Here is an 18,056-nt window from a genome sequence, read left to right on the forward strand (position 1 = left end):
GCTGGAAATAACTGGAATAGGAAAAAAGGAAAAGGAGATTTGTATGCCGCTTTGGTGGTTTTGGGGGGGTTTTAGTGTGACGTGACGTTCTGTTGGATGACGATGGTCGGATAACGGTTGAGGGGAGTTTTCTTCTTTTCTTTTGGTTGGCGTCAGTACCCCAATCTTTTAGATATGCTCAATCAAGAGATGATGTTTATCCGAAACTTCTCTAACTTTGAGATGGACCGCAATTTGGGATATGTGAAGTACGGAATAAGATGTGAATCTGGTAGTCACGAAACTACCTTCCTCTCATCCATTCCACACGAATGATCTTGAATAAGTAGACCATAGAGATTACAGGAGCAGGCAAGTAGTATGCATAGGGCAGACATTATATTCATCAACTCAAAATACTTTTTGATTCATTTCTTGAATAAGTCCAACTCGGTGAAGATCCCAGAGAGGCGAGGTACAAAACCCTTCTCACCCTCTTTCGCTTCCCCCTTTTTTTCTTTCTTTACGTCGCGGAAAAGCAAAGCCAAATGTCATCTATGCCTGTGTGTGCCCGCCATCCAGGCGTTGCACTATGCTCTAGCAAAGTAGTACGTTAGTATAGGTCGGCAATATGTCTTCCCTGACTGTGCCAACCATTTCTGGAAAAAAACTCCTCTCCCCTTTAGCGCTTCCTATACCACCAACTCATTTGTGTACACCGGACTTAGCGCCGCCGAGGTCCTTTACATGGCTTCGTAGGCGACACCCAGTCGTCAGATTTAGTCGACCTGCTTTTCGCAGCCGATTCTACCAAGCAGCTCCTTGCGGTCGCTGTGGCCGGGCAGGCTCACGCCTGAAGAACTTGCTTGTCTCTTGATTCCCGTTCTCCGCTCCCAGCTCTTGAGGTCAATATCTTCGACGCCAACCTCCTCCTCGAGAGCAACCTCCTCTTCATAGACATAGTCGCCCTCCTCCTCGCCTTCGAGTTCGTCATCGCTGCGGACATCCTCAGCGTTGCCGCCGCGAAGAACCTTGTTGACAACGCGAAGAATCATAAAAAACCATCCGATGGTAATGAGTTGCAGAGCGAGGAGGGGAATGAGGAACGCCCAGCGAATGGTAGAATCCCAGCAGACAATGCCATCCGACTTGTAGAAGGGCTCCAACATCCAGCTCTTACCCTCAGGGATAGGTAGCGGGCCCACCAGGTTAGGCGCCTGGCCGGTATAGCACGAGTCGGGAATTTCCTCGGGAATGTGGGTGTGGATAGACCAGCAGACCATCAGGTAGAAGACATGGCGGGCAATAAGCCAAGACAGAACAAAGGCACCGAACATGAAGTCGCAGAGGGTGTTCAGTCCAACGTACTTGAGGCACTTGGCGAGCTGCAACTGATTAGCTTATGCAGGACAAAGGGACGGGGGGCTTTGACGTACAGGGAAGAAGAGATCGACAACATCCATGAGGACGAGGATCAGGTTTCCGACACGAGTCTGGTGGTAGCTGTAGCAGGCGGAAATCAGAGTGCAGGTGATGATGTGGTGAGTGAACATCTGCCAGTGGTCCTTGCGGCGGTCTTCGATGTTGATGACAAGGATCTGCTGGAGCCAGAAAGCCCACTGCGCCAGAATATAAAACTTGTTGAGGCCGGAGAGCTCACGCTGCGGCCAGTTCGTCCAGAGCTCTCTGAGGTTCAGCCAGTAGGGCGAAGTCTTGTAGATGTACTGTACCATTGTTAGAGGTTGCCCAGCGAAAGAAGCCGGAATGACTAGTAAACTTACCATGCCCAAGGGCCAGAAGACCATGTAGTAAACCAACAGCCAGGCCTGCTCGCTGAAGCGTGTGAGATCCTTGCGCTTCTTGATACCCCATCCCTTGGCCAAAGGTGCCAGAACGTATTCCATGGTCGCGGCGCGCAGGCCGGTGAAGAGGATGATGCAGAAGGCGAGAAGGCAAGAGTCACCGAGACCAGCGCCATACTGGCCAGTTTCCTGGTTGTAGTACGAGAGGGTGAAGAACTTGATCGTGTGAGGTTGCGCCTTCGGGATGAAGAAATGGGCGAGGAAAAGGAGGGCCAAGAGGTTGAAGGAGAGACCTAAATTCGGCACATGTTAGCTATGTCCAAGCCATGCTTCGCAAATAGGAGGCATAGTCTCGCGGTGATGTAGGCCGTGTAACATTAAGCACATCCAGTTGTGGCTTGTTAAAGGTGGATGTGGGGTACTAAAAAGGGTAAGGAGAGAGCACAAGAAAGACGACGTACCGACTTGGTTCTCAACCATCCACCGGCTCAACATCTTCCAGGCGCTGTCGTCTGTCCTCCTGACCCGTCGAATGAGCACGACGTTGACATTGTTGTGTCCTTGCTGGTAAAGGGGGCCATTCATAAGCTTAAGCTGCTTGGTGCTAGCATTCCGCTGGATCTGGGGCCCGGCGGAGCTGGTCCTGACAGGCTTCTCAAAAGTTGGCGACGAGGCCTCGTTATTGCTGGTGGTGTCGCTCATGATGCGCGACTAGAGCTCCAATTGGAACTCAATTGAAGTATCGAAGAGAGCGGCGACCCGAATTTGGAGTCGTGAGAGAGGCTACAATGCTCAGCGACGGCTGCGTCGTGGTTTGGCGTTGGTGTTTTCTCGGATAGCCGTCGAGCCTAGTGATCCTTTGTGGTGGTTGTGGTTGGTGCTGAGCCGCGATAACGAAGAGAGATTCGTTATCGACACGCGGTTGGAGCGGGTTCGGTGCGCAAAGGAGCACTTGTCGGGATTCTTGTTACCGCAGAGCGCGACGAGGTCGTCACGGGCGCTTCTGGTAGTGTCGTGGTCGGAAGAAGGGAGGGGAGGGGGGAAAACGAACGTCCTTGGTTGGTTTTAGGGAGGTTGAAGATCAAGAGGATGGGAAAGTGAGCGGAAGGGCAACGTCGCACACAATGGGTACCGAAGACGGGACGGTGGACTGGACGGCGGTCAGGTTCAGGTAGAGGATTGTAGCAGGACAGGCTGGACGGTACGAATATGGAGGTACACGACGCCAAGGCCTAGGTCAGGATCTGTTCGGTTGCTCCAGAAAGTTGCTGGGATCAGGTGTGCAGCAAGATGGTGCCCCCCGTTTTGGTGTGTGAAGTGGTGGGTGTGGTGCGAGGATGCGGGCTGCGGCGGTCTTTCTTTCTTTCTCGCTGCTACTTCAGCGACCAGAGATGGGTGCTTGGTGAAGCTGTCTGCCCGTACGTTTGGTTAAGAGGGGAGAAGCAGGATGAGAAAAGTTCCTGGACAGATGCAGGGCGGGAAAGAGACTGACACTGGAAGAAACTTGACAGAGTCTAGAAGAATACAAGGTAGCAGCCGTGGCTGGGACAGAGTTTCTTCAAGTCACGAATACTTTTCTTCTGATAATTTTCTGTCTAGTCCTGCCTACCTTTCAGGAGACGGAAAACCTAGCCAAAGGCTGAAAAAGCAGCGGCAGAGGGAAACGTGGATTAAGGTACTGGGTACCGGTCGCTCGCGTCGTTCCACTCAAAAGCCCAGCTTCGCCTCGAGAAAAAGGAGGCTCCACAGAGGTACTCTTGTACCTACACGTTGCTAACCTGCTCTTGCCTTCTAGCCTCTAGTTATCTTGCCCTTGCTCATAGGCTCATAGGTAGCCCCGGGGAGGGAAGGGTCAAGTCAATCGGTAGCTAGGCCCAGTTCACTTTGACAAGAGTAGCTGAGAGGTGCAGGAACCAGATGCTGGAAGAGTCAAAGCCTTGTTGAAGCTTGACGCTTTCAGTCTCTCACAATTCGTCTACCGAACACATGTAACCGTCATGTACAGATCGCCGGCCAACTCTTAGTGAGCCGAACAGGTTCATCAAAGGCGGTGAAGACGGCTTGCCATTGGAAAATGGAACAGAACCTGAAGGGAGAAAGAGATACTCTGTGAGAGAGTTGACGGTGGTAGGCGCGACATGGGAAAGGGATGTGGGCAGTTGGCGTCGGCCAATAAAAGCACCAGGGTTCTCTTGGTCCCTGGTTCCCTCTTTCCCAGAATGAGTGCGGCACACGGTACGTACCTGGCGCATCTTTCGGGGGGGAATTGGGGGGAAGGAAGGGCCCAAGGGGTGGGGGACCCCTTATCCCATTTGAGTCTGGCTGCAGCTCCATCACTGATTGATGCTGCGCTGGACCGCTGGGACGTGGGACGTGGGACGTGGGACGTGGAATTGGACGGTGCGGTGGACAGTGGTGGTGCCTTCTATCTAAATTGTCAAAATGATTGGAAGCTTGATTGTTGTCGCCCGTGGCCCGCCGTCGGGAGACAATCGACCCCTCCCCCCGTCCCCTTTGTCCACTCTCTCTGCCTTCCACCAAGACCAACATGGCACCAATGGATCAAGTCTATTTAAACGAATAATTGGACTCGAGTATCCGTACCCGTACAGGCCACAGATGCTGGTCAGCTCGAATCAATTCCAAGGCAGAGCTGTCAGGAACAGAGTGGAGGGAGGGGAAACCAACGCCGCAACGCGAACGCAGACGTGGAGACGGGAGTTGGAGATGGAGAGAGAGAAAGGACGGGCGGGTCTCCTCGTCCTCAACAAGTTTCAACACCGGTCCATTGATCCAATTAAATTGCTTTGGTTTCTTTGCTTCTCTCCTCGTTTCCCTGGCCATTGTGTTTACTGCTGATCTCGTCATCTTAGCAGAGGGCACGTTGGAACAATTGCACGGGCATTGACAATCTTCATCTCGCAGATATGCACAGCGTTTAAAATGAAGTGATTTTCGCCCCTAGTCGCTTATCGATGTGTACTATACATGCCCCTGTCAATCATGTTGACATTTGCTATTCTCTCATCCTTTCTTTACGCTCTAGTTCTTGCTTTTGCCAGGTTTCTGATAGGTCTTTAAGGCTCCAGGCTCTGTCACGTCGTACCTTATAATGAGGTGCTGTACCTATGTACTATTACCTCGCCCAACCAGGTCTCACAGATATTTCTGTGAGATACCCCTATTTTCATCTGTGCAACGTCCAACAACAACAAATGACTTTTTCTGGACTTTGCGCCATGCATTTGATCACAAACAATGTCTGTCCACAGTCCTTGACACCGCCTAAACTCTCGCGCAGCCTTGACTACTCAATACGCATGGCTGTCACTGGACCCCTTTGGAAAGCAAAGGTGCTGTTCAAACTTCAGAGCAAATGCTGTCTGTACAAGGTACGACGTCCGGTAGGTACTCTGTACTGTGCCTCGCCATGAGGTACGAATACCTTGCGGAAGCTCGACAAGACCTTGGCTCCCCATCCTCCCGTCCGCTTTCCACCCCTCCCCGTGCGATGGCGACATGCATCAGCCAATTGCCAGCTCCGTCACCTCGCATTCAGAACGAGACCGTCGCTTTTCTATTTTGCGTCGCTGCCGTCAGAACGCTAGTGATCCTCAACTTCAATGACCCTTCGTGAGAGCCGCAAACCCCAAATCGCACTCCGCGCGTGGCCGTGACGCCTCCACCTCCAAAATCTCGATGGAGCGCCGTATTTGATTGATAGTCCTGATCAAACCGGTACCTACAGAAGTGAGGAACGGATAGCAGAACCGAACAACCCCGTATCACAAACGCAAATTTACCTAATTCATCCTCGCCCCGTACGTGTCCGCACTTGAATGCGACACCACCACGGCGCAAAAGAAAACAACAGACGAATACGGTCGGACCTCGCATCACAGACGAAACCAGCTTAGGCCAGGTGCCCCAAAGTTCCGCCTCGTCCTCGTCTTTACCCGCCTTCCCGTCCTCACAGCGCTGTCCTCTACTTGTTCCGTGCATATATCCAGAAGGTCCTGTCAAGATCTCTCTTCCCTCTCTGTCCGTACCTATCTCTCGGCCTCCGCGTTTCATCCCGTCTTTTTCGACGAGTATCGGCTGGCCGAATCCTTTTCGAGACCGCCACTTTAGGATGCGATCGTGATGTGATGTGTGGATACTGAGTCGTTTATACGGTGTCCAAGTATTCCAATTTGCCTTTCCACAAACCTATAGAGGTTTGAACCTTTCTTGTCTTAGCAGCAGCTTACAGAGAGCCGCGAACATCAGACCACGCGGTTGCCAAGAAGTCGCTCTAGTCACTCCGCCATTCAAGGCCCAACCAAGGTCCAAGATGCCACATGATAGATCCATCAAATCAGGAATATTGAAATTACCCTGCTATCTGCACCGTTTAGCGTTCGCGCTTGCTGCCGTGTCTTCAGGCACATTATGGAGTGCAGGGAATATGCCGAGCGAGACAGGAGTTGCAAGGCGCGACCTTTTACATGCATAGGCTTCAGTATAATATAATCATGTGCCAGTAGAGGGCTCTATGTATTTAAAAGGAAAGAATCTTGAAGATCTCGCCCGACGTTTCTGCGACGCCTCTTTCCCATCACATGACCCTCTGCACGCCACCTTCTACCCCAGACTCATCAGCCACACCTAGCTGTGTAAGCAGTGACCGTTCGCATCACGCCCTCCCCACATGATCCCTTCCTGACGACAACGACCCTCCGCCCGGCCCTTCCTTCAACCTTTCCGCAGGCAACCAACACCCAAGAAAAAAGGTTCATAAGTGCTCGTCATACACCTACGCGACATTTTCCTCGCAAGAACCCTCTCGACGACAAATTCAAACGCCTCCGTCAACAAACAAGTCAAATCAAGCGTAAACAATGGCCTCCAAGACAAAGTACGCCCCGGCGCCGACCCAGGACCCCTACGAAGCATCAAGCTACGCCCAGGCGCCCCCCGCCTACCAGGCCGAACCCACGGCCGCCTCCGACACCGATCGCCTCTTCGGCGGCGGCGCGCCTCGCAGCAGCCAGGACGACGATCTCCCCGATGACTTCAAGGTAAGCACGAGCACAGCTTTCTCCAGGCACCGGTCATCAGCTCCCGGCTATCCCGTGGCTCTCGGTGCCTACCCTTCGTGAACCAGCTCTCGACTAACACGTCAAACCTACAGTTCGGCGGCTCAGTAGCAGAGGCCACGACCGACATCAGAAATCAGTTCATCCGCAAGGTCTACGCCATCCTTACCGTCCAACTCATCGCCACCGGTGCCGTCTCCGCCCTCAGCTTCTTCAGTAATGGCTACAAGACCTGGATTCAGGCCCACCCAGGCCTCGTCTTCGCATCCGTACGCTTCCCTCCCCCCTTCACGCGCCGTATCATGACAATACTAACAAAGAAACACAGCTCTTCGGCTCCATCATCATGATGCTCCTCACCTTCTGGAAACGTAAATCCTACCCGACAAACCTCCTCTTCCTCTCGGGCTTCACCCTTATGGAAGCCTACACAATCTCCGTCATCGTCTCCTTCTACAAGGCCGGCATCGTCCTCAACGCAGTCTTCCTTACCGCGGGCATCTTCATCTTCCTCACCGCCTTCGCCTGCCAGACAAAGTACGACTTCACCTCCTGGATCCCCTACCTCGGCGGCGCCCTCTGGGGCCTCGTCCTCTTCGGCTTTATGTACATGTTCTTCCCCTACAGCTCCACCGGCGAGCTCGTCTACGGTGGCATCGCCGCCCTCATCTTCAGCGCCTACATCCTCGTCGACACCCAGCTCATCATGCGCCACCACCACGTCGAGGAGGAGATTGCGGCCGCCATCAGCCTGTATCTCGACATTATCAACCTGTTCTTGGCGATTCTGCGCATCTTGAACAGCCAGCAGAACAACTAAAGCTGGTCGCAGCACACACACACACACAATACCCCCTATGTTCTAGTAGTAGCGTAATTTGGATTTCGTAGTCAGGCGGTCTCGGCTTCAGACAGGTTGATTCGAGTAGAAAAGAGGCTGTTTTGTTAGTTCTTTCGTAAGGAAGCAGGGATGCCGCAAGTGCTTATCACACTATCGGATGCTTGAGTAAGAGTGCCGTTTGCGTGCTTGTCGTTCACATGCCTCCTTCATAGTAAAATTGATATGATACAAATGGATCACAAAATGAACAGTGCATCAATCAGAGATCACGCGGGGAACAAGACTTGAATTTGGTGAAGCGGTAAAGTAATGTGATATCTGCATTAGAAGTCGACTAATAGAAAAGGAAAATGAGGGCGTTAGTAAAAAGGGCTACAAAGGCACAGCCGGAAAGATGCGGGCTGGCGGCGTGATAGGAATGATGGAAACAGATTGACGAGTAGCTCGTGGCCCACACGTCCGCCGTGTCCTCCATGATCCCCTCGACCTCGACCCAGAAGCCTTTGAACCTCCGCCCCGAGAACGTACACCGCTTCTTCCCACACATCTACCGAGCCGGTAGCCTCTTCCCAGTCGTCGCATTCGTAGTAGACCTTTTTGGGGTTTTTATCTTCGTGTCAAGAGAAACGAACTCGCATAGGGGAATATTGTTCTTTCTCTTTCAACACAGCACGGAAACCAACGCCAGTATAGAAAAAGACCAACGTCGCAGTTTGGGGTAACCATAAGCAGGGGCCAGAATTGTTGAATTAGTTGGCTTCGTGGTCGCCGTTGGCCTCGGCGGGGCCGCCGGCTGCTGCAGACTGTTCCCTCTGCATACGGGCCTCGATCTCGCGGAGTTGGGACTCGCGGGCCAAGAGCTCTTGTCGCTTCTCGTTGATCTCGCGCTGGACCTTGATCTCGATCTCGCGGAGCTTCTCCTCCTCTCTCCGCAGCTGTTCCTCCTTGAGGCGCACAGATTGCGAGGCGAGATCCTCGGGGTTCATGGACGAGTCGCTGTAATATGGTCAGCAAGGTATCATCATGGGTAAAACAGGGGGTTGTAGAACGTACACTCCAGCACCACCCTCAACGGACTTGCTGAGCTTCTCAGTACGGTAGTTCTCGTACAGGAAGTCGTGGGTGATCTCCTTCAGGTCAGCCAAGTGGCTGTGAAGAAGTGCAGATCGAATAGCGAGGAAGTCGGAGTGGCGCGGGTTGTCAACCTCGACAACACCCCAAGGGTACTGGCGAGCGCGGACGGTACGACCGCCAATCTCGACAATCTCCTCAGAACCGACGATCGCGAACGGCATCAAACCTCTCAACTCGGCGTTCTCCTCAACAGTATCCTCGTCATCTTCCTCGATGTCGTAAGGGAAGTTGTAGACGGGGATGCGGTAGTGCTCAATGTCTTCCATCACAAGCTTCTTCGACTCGGCGAGCTCAGCAGGGGTCAAGGAGTCGGCACGGCCAATAACGGGAATGACGTTGACACGGGGAGCGAGGCGCTTCATGAGCTCGATATCCAACTCGCGAAGACTGTTGACTGAGTTAGTGGCGGTCAACCAAGGCTATGAAACAGTGGGCTTACCCGTGTCCGGTGGGTGTGATGAAGTAAAGCATGGCGTGCACACGGTTGTCTCTGAAACGAGGGTTACGCTTGATACGAGACTCCTCGGCAAGAATGTCATCGTATTGTCTCTCGAGGTAGCCGACAATCTCGGAAAAGCTGCGACCATGTTAGCGATTGCGATACCACCACGTTTGGTTGGCATGTGGTGCCATACCTGGCCTCGTTGTCAATCTGGTCACCGAAGCCGGGAGTGTCGACAATGGTCAAAGAGATACGGGTACCCTCCTCGTCCAACTCAAGTTCTATATAGCTGTCAGTTTGCTGATGCGATGATCAAGGGCTCTACATAGTAGTCACGCACCGACAGTGATGGGCTTAATCTTGACACCGTCCTCGACAGAGGCGCCGTTGGGGTCGTCCGACTCCTTGTGGCCGAGCACGCTCTTTCCGCAGAGGGTGTTGACGAAGGTGGTTCTTCCTGTAAGGTCGAAAGTCAGTCGACGGGACTCGGTGGTGTTTGGGCGAACACGAGGTTGGCTATGTAGGGGGAAGACGTACCAGTGCCTGATGCTCCGCAGACCATCAAACAGAACTGGATTCCCTTCTTCACGTTCTTCTTTCTGCGCATCATCTTCTGTAGTGTAGAGTGTGGTCAGTAAGGTGGAATCTTGAGGGATGCAGATGCATTGGGGCCATGATGGCTTCGTGGAGTCGGGAGAGGAATTGTTGAATGGGGGCCGGATTGGTGTAGTAGGGGGAGACTGAGAGAAGCGGGCAAACATACGACGGTTGTTGAAAGTAAGGCTTAGTCTAGAAGAGGGTCGGTAAGGGAGTCGTTGAGGGAATCAACGACTTGACGAGAAAAGAATGGCGACGATATCGTTTCAAGGGACAGCGAGCGTCGTGTCGTGTCGTAGATGAACGGAGCAAAAGGACTGCTGGATCCCAAATGTCGTTGTTCTGGATTGGGACCTGGGGGTCGGACGGGAGGTGCAGGTGCTAAAGGGGACGGGAGGGTCTTGACCGACGGGTGTTGGAAAATGCAATTTCACACAAAATGTTGCGGCAGGACGACCCCAAGAGGCCCCCCAGCCAATTGATTGCTTCCTCCTGCACGCCCAATTCAGGGGGGGAGCAACTCCCCGGCCCACGCTCCTTTCCGCCAAAATTAACGCTAAGCCTGTAGAGGAAAGGCACCAATAGCGGGGTATCCTCGGGCAATTTTGGAAGAGAGAGAGGAATCAGGATGACAGGTCACGAGACTGGCACATGGTCAGTGCTGAAGCTTTCCCGCCTGCAGCAATTGCGGCACGCACGTTGGATGTTGGCGCGTTTGCACCGTGTGTCCAAGGGACCAAACATGTTTCGCGTTCCTGTACGGAGTACCTACCTGTGGTGCATTACCTAAGGCCAGGTGGCACCCAGCTGGACAGACCTGGCAGGTGCCTCGATCACACTCCCCTTACAATCATCACTGCTATCCTGAGAACTAAGTATGTTGGTGAAATAAGGTACTTTGAGTCTTTCTTTCCCTAGAGAAAATATCCAAAGAAGGTGCTAGAAAGACTTGCAACACGAGGGATGGTGGTAGAAGAAGAAGGAGAAGAAGAAGAGGTAAAGGTGAAGGTTGTGATAGTGATAGAAGCAGAGATTAACCAAGTGTTGAGCGGCAAACTATTCTGTCGCTCATTTCATCCCAAGTTCCCGTCTCTCACTGAGTTATGATGCTTACCTAATATCGATAGAGGCACCTTGGTACCCCAATAATACCTAGGTGACTTCCTGGGCACCTCGCCAGTGGACAGTCGGGTTGGTTGATGCGCCGCTTGAGACGGGACGATACGATACGTACCTTTTTCTCAGTTCCAACGTCCCCAGGCTGACTTCACCTGGGTTACTGTCTGCTGAGACACTGTCCACGAGGTCCTCTTTATGAGCATCTTTCCTTTTGAATTCCGCGATCCGGTCGCCGTTCGCTCTGAATAATCGCTGGGGGCTGTTTGTCGACTGCATACACTTGCCAATCCCCCCTGCCAACTTACTTACCTTGCCCCAGCTTCCTGACTCGGCAATCCAGCTGACTTCGACCCGCTCAACTCACTGCCGCTGTTACTAGGCGCTTCAACCCGTTGCCGTCTGTCAACATCATCGTCAATATCGTCAGCAGAGCACCTCTCTATTCGAGAGATGCACTTGTCAAGGATGATATCGTAACGAAGAACTTCAAAAAACAACAGAAAATTGGCCTGGCTTGCCAGCCTTACATCCGCAGCGCTCATCCCTTATTACCGAGCCCCTCACCGTCGTCCAGGCCAAACCGTCACATACTCGGCACTGCGACTTATAGGCACCTTCTTCCACAATGAATACTCGTCCACCTATAGAGACGGCGCCCTCGACAGTCGTGCTTTCTGTTTCCTTCAACAGTGATGCCAGCTGCTTCTCGGTTGGTCTGAACTCAGGAATATGCAGTAAGTTGTTATGGAAGTCGAGATGTGAACACTTAAGCTATTCATGATCCCTGACATCCGGTACCTAGTCTTCCACACCAAGTCTTGCCTTCTCAAGGCATCTAGAGGTTTGCGCTTCCTCCCTTGTAACCTTACATAAAGAAAAGCGGCTAACCGCATTATAGACTTCAATGCCGGTATCGGTCTGGTCGAGATGATGGGGACCACAAATTACCTGGCGCTCGTCGGCGGCGGTAGACAACCCAAGTTCAGTAGCACCAAGGTATGTGTTGAATCATTCAGTCCTCTGTGGGATCGCAAACTCATCTACCGCGCAGACCATTATCTGGGACGACATGAAGGGTAGAGTCGCCATAGAGATCGCCTCTCTTACACCAGTGCGGGGCGTCCGGATCGGTCGAAACCGTATCGTCGTAGCGCTCCAGAACAGTGTACGCGTTTACTCGTTTGCGAAGCCTCCCGACCTGCTGTCAGTGTACGAAACCACCAACAACCCTCTCGGACTCGTTGCCATGTCAGACAAGACTATTGCATTCCCGGGTAGAACTGTCGGGCAGATACAGCTCGTCGACATCGGGACCGGCAACGTCAGCATCATCCCCGCTCACTCATCTGCCCTCCGTGCCATTCAGGTAAGCTCAGACGGCGAGCTTCTGGCCACAGCGAGCGAGATGGGCACTCTGATCAGAGTCTTCGCCACAAGTAATTGTGCCCGGCTCGCCGAGTTGAGACGGGGCGTTGATCCTGCCACCATCTTCTCTCTCGGCTTCAGCCCCGAGGGTACGAAGCTAGCCTGCACATCAGATAAGTCGACACTGCACGTATTCGACGTCCCGCACCCGAAAAAGCCCATGACAGCACCGACCAGCCCTTCAGCGTCGCAGATGGCGGGATCCGGCATTCTCGCGGGTAGACCAGCCGACGATGGCAAGGGCCGCTGGGGCTTCCTAGGCAAGATCCCCTTGATGCCGCGGATGTTCTCGGACGTATACTCTTTCGCATCCGCGCCATTCGAAGCAGGCGACGATCCCCTAATCGGCGGCCTGCCCATGTCAGAACAGACGACACTAGGAACGACAAGGCCGCAGAAAGGCGTGATCGGATGGATCACCGAGGACAGTCTGGTGGTGATTGGCGCCGGACATGATGCCAGGTGGGAGAAGTTTGTGATATCCAAAGGAGAGGACGGACGCCGATACGTCGTTCGAGAGGGTTGGAAGCGATACTTGGGTAGCGCTTCATGACGAGGTGTTTCTCAAGCTGGCTCGTAGGGGTCATGTTGCTATTTGGTTTCTGGTACAGTGTACATTACATACGGCGTTGGCATCGGACAAACAAGGCATTCAAGGGTATCAGCGATAGCATCGCTTAGTTTGTTATTAAGTGTTTATGGCATCTTCGAGACTAAGGTGACTTGCTCCTAGTTCTACTTCGCCTTGTATGCCGCCGCTCATCATCACGGTCTCTATGTCTTTTGGGCTGGCGTTCGTCCGGGCCATCGCGGTTACGATGCCTGCGCTCTCTCCTCCTCTCGCCGTCCTCGCCTCGATCACGGTCCCGATCTCGATCACGTCTATCTCTCGAACGGTCCCTCTCTCTCCGACTTCCATCATCCCTTTTCGATCCCCTATCCCGATCTTCGCCACGATGCCCGTGGCGTCGCGAACTCCTCTCGCCATCTCTGCGGTCTCTGTCGTCTGGAGTATCATCACGACGAGACCTCCGGCTGCGATGCCTATCCTCGTCACGATCCGCATCCCTCATCTCCTCATCGCTGTCGTGCCTGCGCGACCTGTGTGAACGATGATGATGCTTGTGCTTCTTCCTCCTCTCAGACTTGTCATCTCGCCGCCGCAGCGCTTCCTTGATCTCTTCCTTCTTCTCCTCGATCAAGAAAGCCTTCATGGGGTCGTCCTCGTCATGGTCCCGAATCAGTAGCGCAAGTTCCCTCTCCTCAGGCAACATCGGCCGTTGGTCCTCCTCTTCGTCCTCGTCTGACCCCTCGTCCGTCTTGTCGCCCCCTTCCTGCTTCACGACCGTCGCCCAGTCCACCTTGCCCTCGTCCGGGTCCTCGTCGTCGCGGAACTTGTAGCGTGCGTGGTCTACGCTGATCATGCGGCTGCCGCCGATCGTCGCGCCGCCGAGGTTGTCGACCGCCAGGTCGGTACTACGCTGGTCCTCGTACTTGAGCCAGCCGAAGCCTTTCGATTTGCCCGTCTCTTTGTCGCGGGCGAGCTTGAGCCAGACGGGCTCGCCGAATTGGGAGAAAATTGTGATCACATCGCCTTCGGACATTTCGTAGGGGAGCCCGCCAAAGTAGATGTACGCCGTGTCGCGGTAGTCGACGTGCCAGGAGCCTTCGGGGGAGCTGTTGGTGTGTCAGCGCATGGTTCTTGATCTGCATGCGAGATGCCTGGTATGACTTACATTCCATGTTCAATCTCCTTTTTGTTGAGCTCCTGAATGGCGCGAATTTTGTTCATGGTGGCGACGGGGAACTCAAGGTTCCCTGAAGCTTTTTGCAATCGTCAATTTCGTGGCAGACGTCTGGGAGTGTAGTAAAGCTTCGATTCTTCAAGGCTGAAAGAAGCGTCGTCCCAAGCTTTCTTAGAGCTTCTCGGCCCCAAAAGAAAAAAACACCGATGCCTAGACTTTTCTTAGGTGGTCGCGTAGCACTGTCAGTGCGTCATCTCCCCCAATATGCGCTCCAGCCCCCAAGACAACCCCTAAAATGACACTTCGCTAGCTGCCCGCGTGCTGCAATGTCACTGCCTGCACTTTAGCTCCCGTCGGGAAAACAGCCGGTCCGGAGCTCAAATCCCCCGACACTTTGAGGAAGGGGCATGAGAAAGCGCTGGCGAGGTGCCAATAGAATTGTGGAAGACACGGCCGTCCGTTCAAGTTGAGAACCCCAGTTTCCGGGAATGCCATCATTGCTTCGGTCGGAGGAATCTGATTTCCTGTATATTCTAGATCGACCGTCGGTACGAACCCGCATAGTTTAGCATACTTGTCGGCCTACCTACACCGCGACTCGAACGCGTCTATTTGCATACGCATAAAGCTGTCCACTGTCAACCCACCGACTCAAGTTCCTGGACCGAGACACCACGTCCACAGACCCACGATTTCCACCCAAACCCCTCTCATGCGTCCTCCTCAGCGAGCAACACAATCATGACGGCAAGCGCAAATCGGGTGTCGACGTACACCTCGGCTTCCGCAGGGTCAGACGGCCGCAATGGAGAGAAGAAGGACCTCTGGAGCTCCATGCTCGACAACGTAGCCAGCAGCAAACGGCTACCGGAGAAGAACATGATCGTGCTGGGAGGCTCACCAGAGTCGCAAAAGGAATTTGTCGAGTCTCTGTCACACAGCAGCGAGAAGCGAAGTCTGGATCGCAACAGTTCAAAGACGCCTCCCATTGCAAACAGCTTCGCTCTTGGGTATACCTACTACGACGTCCTGGATGCCGACCAAGAAGGTTCGTTGTCAGCTCGACTCGGCTTCTGCTGCTGATGCTGACTCAGTCTCTAGACATACTTGCGCGGATTTCTCTCTACATGCTTTCGAACCCCTCAGAATCGTTCCCGAAACTTATTCAGCCCCTAATTACACCCGAGACGATACCAAATACCCTAATGGTGGTGCTCCTTGACTGGTCTACACCACACTTGTGGATGCGCCAACTGAGAGAATGGATTTTGTTCATGCGCAGCATCCTCGAGAGCTCGAGCCACGAGTGTCAAGCGACGATGGAGGAGGTGATGGTCGCATGGCGAGATAGGGGCAGGGGAGGCGGCTCGACGAACCTTGACGGCACGGGAGCGACCACTAGCGAAGGCGATGTGGCACTGCCTCTTGGGCCTGGTGAATGGGAAGAAGGCATAGGTCTGCCGCTCTGCGTGGTCTGCCAGAACGTGAGATCAAGTGCCATGCCGAAAGGTTGATCGTATGCATGCTAACGAACTTGCAGGCGGAGAAGATGGAGGGTCTGGAGAAGACGCAAGGGTGGAAGGAAGGTGACTTCGACCAGGTTCTACAGTATCTCAGGACAGTGCTGCTGAGGCGTGAGTTGGCGCCCTCTCCGAGGCCGAGGGCCATGCTAACAGTGTTGTCCCAGACGGCGCCTCGCTCATTTACACCACACCAAACGTCCCTTCGTCATTACCGAGTCTGGTGCACTCGAGTCTGGGCATCACCTCCTTACTAAAACGACAACCGCTGAAGCACAACACGATTGACAGAGACAAAATCCTGGTGCCGCCAAACTGGGACTCTTGGGGCAAGATCCGCGTGCTGAGGGATGGATTCGATGTTGAGGCGACCAGCCAAGGCTGGTCGCATGACCTGCAGTCCACTTTCCCTTCACCTGCGATGACGACGGACGGCCTGACTATTTTGGCCAAGGCGAAGGCAGACGGGGACTACAATGGCGAAGTTTCGTCCTCAGCAGTGGCGCCGTTCGAAGACTGGATCCGTGATCTAAGCCAAGCCGGCAGCGCGATCTCATTCGCAGGTCGGGACGGCGACCCGTCGCAGCTGGAGATGTCATCGACCGATACGCAAGAGTTCCTCGGTTCCAGTCTACAGACTCTGGAAACGCACCGCAGCCGAAGTAACGACGACAAGAAGGCAGACGCCTCTAAGTCGAGAACAGGACAGCGGACCGATGAGTCGGATTCCAGTGCGTTGCGGCAGGGAGCCGACGACGGCAAGGTCAGCCAGCACATTGGGCCTGTGCAGTTTAACATGGGAGGCATCCAGGTGGATGCCGACGACATGGTGCAGCGGCTTAAGGTATGTCGCCAAGTCGATCTCAATAAGGGAGCGGCCTTGACTAACACGGATCGCAGGACCGTCAGGCAAACAGTGCTACACAGGATCCCACCACGCCACCGGCTGATACCGCCGAGGAGAATCCTGATGAGATGGACAACGACAAGCTCCAGGCTTTCTTCAGCGGCTTGATGAACCGTAAACAACCTGCCAATGGCAGCCCCCGTGGCGGCTCGTGAGTGAGTTGATGTTTGGGTCCCTATTTTCGTTACGGGGCCGAAGTCGATTTTAAACATGGCCAAGCGGTTGACTTATACCCAATCGGTCTTCTTTTCGGGGGACAAATGTTAAATTTGAAAGAGGGAGTTGATCGTATCTCATGGACATTGGTCACGAAAGAAAGCGACGAAAGAGAGTGTGCTCCTGGCCTCAGTAGATGTATGTTGTGGGGTGGGGCGAGGTTGTGCGGACAAGGCGAGACAGTGGCGGCGGTTGGGCGAGATTCAGTCAGGTCAGCAATCAGTCAGTCAGTCGCTGTAGAATAGATACCCCGATTATGACAATGCTATGCGTTTGGTGTTAGTTTCAAGGAGTACAGGTCGACGACTATCGTGGCAGCGGAGCCGATTGCCTCTAAAGCTACCCTGATACTCAGTGGCTAGGAGTATCCAATGGATTCCATTAGCACACAAGAAACGCTCGTTTGTGTAAATTCTTTGGGTAAGCTACCTACAGGAGTAGGGGCGCTATAATCTGGCTTGTCAGGAGAAGGTTTTCAAGTCAACTTAAATATTTCCTGACCACGCTATCAAATCAGACAGGGGTTTAAGGATGTTTGGTTAAATCATGCTGAACTCGATACGAATAAACGCAAGTTGACTGAATATAATACACGTACACCTTCTAGATGTAGAACGGCATGTTTATTTGCCGATGAGCTAGCAACATCAACAAATTCCAAACCACCGCTGTCTCTCCTTTCTATCTTCTCCCACCTATTTCTCGCACCATCCGGTAGGCTGACCAAGAGCCTTGCACTTGGCAACGAACAAGGGCTCGTTGATGTCAATCATGATCTGGCACTTGGTAGGGTACGGGCCGCCTACACGCAAACAGGCCACGATTAGTATCTTCAACTTTGATCCATGTATGATTCCCGAGCGAACTGAGAAATTGAGGGATGGTATCTTGTATGTACGCACCAACGGTGCCGTAATCGGGGCAGGCGTTCTTGGTGGAGGTCGGGTCGCTAACGAGCGCGGAGCCGGTGTCTCTGCCGCAATAGCAGTTCTTGATGTCGTCGAGGCGCTTGGTGACGGTGTTGTCGGTGGGTGCGCCGTTGACGATTGCGGCGAGGCCCCTATGTTAGGTCCTGTTAGTGATTTGTCTACGATGATGAGGGAAGTTTGGTGGTGGGAGGACGAACATGAGGGCGATGATGGCGTTGAAGGAGAACATTTTGAGTAGGATGGTTTGCGTAGAGGAACTTGAGGTGTTGTTGGGGTTTCCTGTGACTGGAAGAACAGCTTTCGAAGTTTCATAGGGACTACA

At 53.4% G+C, this 18,056-nt stretch overlaps 7 protein-coding genes across 7 annotated transcripts; 3 read left to right on the forward strand and 4 right to left on the reverse strand.

The window, feature by feature from the left end:
- Positions 1-758: 758 nt before the first annotated feature.
- CTAM01_08967 (TLC domain-containing protein) lies at positions 759-2,483 on the reverse strand (the record flags this gene model as incomplete). Its single annotated transcript, XM_060524987.1, has 4 exons — positions 759-1,364; positions 1,416-1,703; positions 1,761-2,074; positions 2,243-2,483. The coding sequence occupies 4 exons, from the start codon at positions 2,481-2,483 to the stop codon at positions 759-761; spliced, it is 1,449 nt and encodes a 482-aa protein (XP_060380427.1).
- A 4,178-nt stretch (positions 2,484-6,661) lies between these two features.
- On the forward strand, positions 6,662-7,679 carry CTAM01_08968 (uncharacterized protein; the record flags this gene model as incomplete). Its single annotated transcript, XM_060524988.1, has 3 exons — positions 6,662-6,841; positions 6,955-7,128; positions 7,188-7,679. 3 exons carry the CDS (start codon positions 6,662-6,664, stop codon positions 7,677-7,679), a joined length of 846 nt encoding a protein of 281 aa, XP_060380428.1.
- A 770-nt stretch (positions 7,680-8,449) lies between these two features.
- CTAM01_08969 (septin) lies at positions 8,450-9,886 on the reverse strand (the record flags this gene model as incomplete). Its single annotated transcript, XM_060524989.1, has 6 exons — positions 8,450-8,696; positions 8,754-9,221; positions 9,274-9,411; positions 9,470-9,557; positions 9,617-9,733; positions 9,814-9,886. 6 exons carry the CDS (start codon positions 9,884-9,886, stop codon positions 8,450-8,452), a joined length of 1,131 nt encoding a protein of 376 aa, XP_060380429.1.
- A 1,731-nt stretch (positions 9,887-11,617) lies between these two features.
- CTAM01_08970 (WD repeat domain-containing phosphoinositide-interacting protein 4) lies at positions 11,618-12,970 on the forward strand (the record flags this gene model as incomplete). The annotated part of the gene is made up of 4 exons (XM_060524990.1): positions 11,618-11,726; positions 11,795-11,833; positions 11,891-11,988; positions 12,044-12,970. The coding sequence occupies 4 exons, from the start codon at positions 11,618-11,620 to the stop codon at positions 12,968-12,970; spliced, it is 1,173 nt and encodes a 390-aa protein (XP_060380430.1).
- A 160-nt stretch (positions 12,971-13,130) lies between these two features.
- CTAM01_08971 (RNA recognition domain-containing protein) lies at positions 13,131-14,209 on the reverse strand (the record flags this gene model as incomplete). The annotated part of the gene is made up of 2 exons (XM_060524991.1): positions 13,131-14,094; positions 14,154-14,209. 2 exons carry the CDS (start codon positions 14,207-14,209, stop codon positions 13,131-13,133), a joined length of 1,020 nt encoding a protein of 339 aa, XP_060380431.1.
- Positions 14,210-14,804: 595 nt separating this feature from the next.
- On the forward strand, positions 14,805-16,744 carry CTAM01_08972 (dynein light intermediate chain; the record flags this gene model as incomplete). Its single annotated transcript, XM_060524992.1, has 5 exons — positions 14,805-15,210; positions 15,264-15,646; positions 15,703-15,796; positions 15,850-16,526; positions 16,583-16,744. Coding segments are annotated over 5 exons (1,722 nt in total), but the record flags the coding sequence as incomplete, so codon positions are not given.
- Positions 16,745-17,500: 756 nt separating this feature from the next.
- Positions 17,501-17,963, reverse strand: CTAM01_08973 (uncharacterized protein; the record flags this gene model as incomplete). The annotated part of the gene is made up of 3 exons (XM_060524993.1): positions 17,501-17,607; positions 17,708-17,865; positions 17,932-17,963. The coding sequence occupies 3 exons, from the start codon at positions 17,961-17,963 to the stop codon at positions 17,501-17,503; spliced, it is 297 nt and encodes a 98-aa protein (XP_060380433.1).
- Positions 17,964-18,056: the final 93 nt, after the last annotated feature.

The sequence above is a fragment of the Colletotrichum tamarilloi genome, assembly GCF_030869305.1.
Source record: "Colletotrichum tamarilloi strain Tom-12 chromosome Unknown Scaffold_33.1, whole genome shotgun sequence".
Lineage (NCBI taxonomy): Eukaryota > Fungi > Ascomycota > Sordariomycetes > Glomerellales > Glomerellaceae > Colletotrichum > Colletotrichum tamarilloi.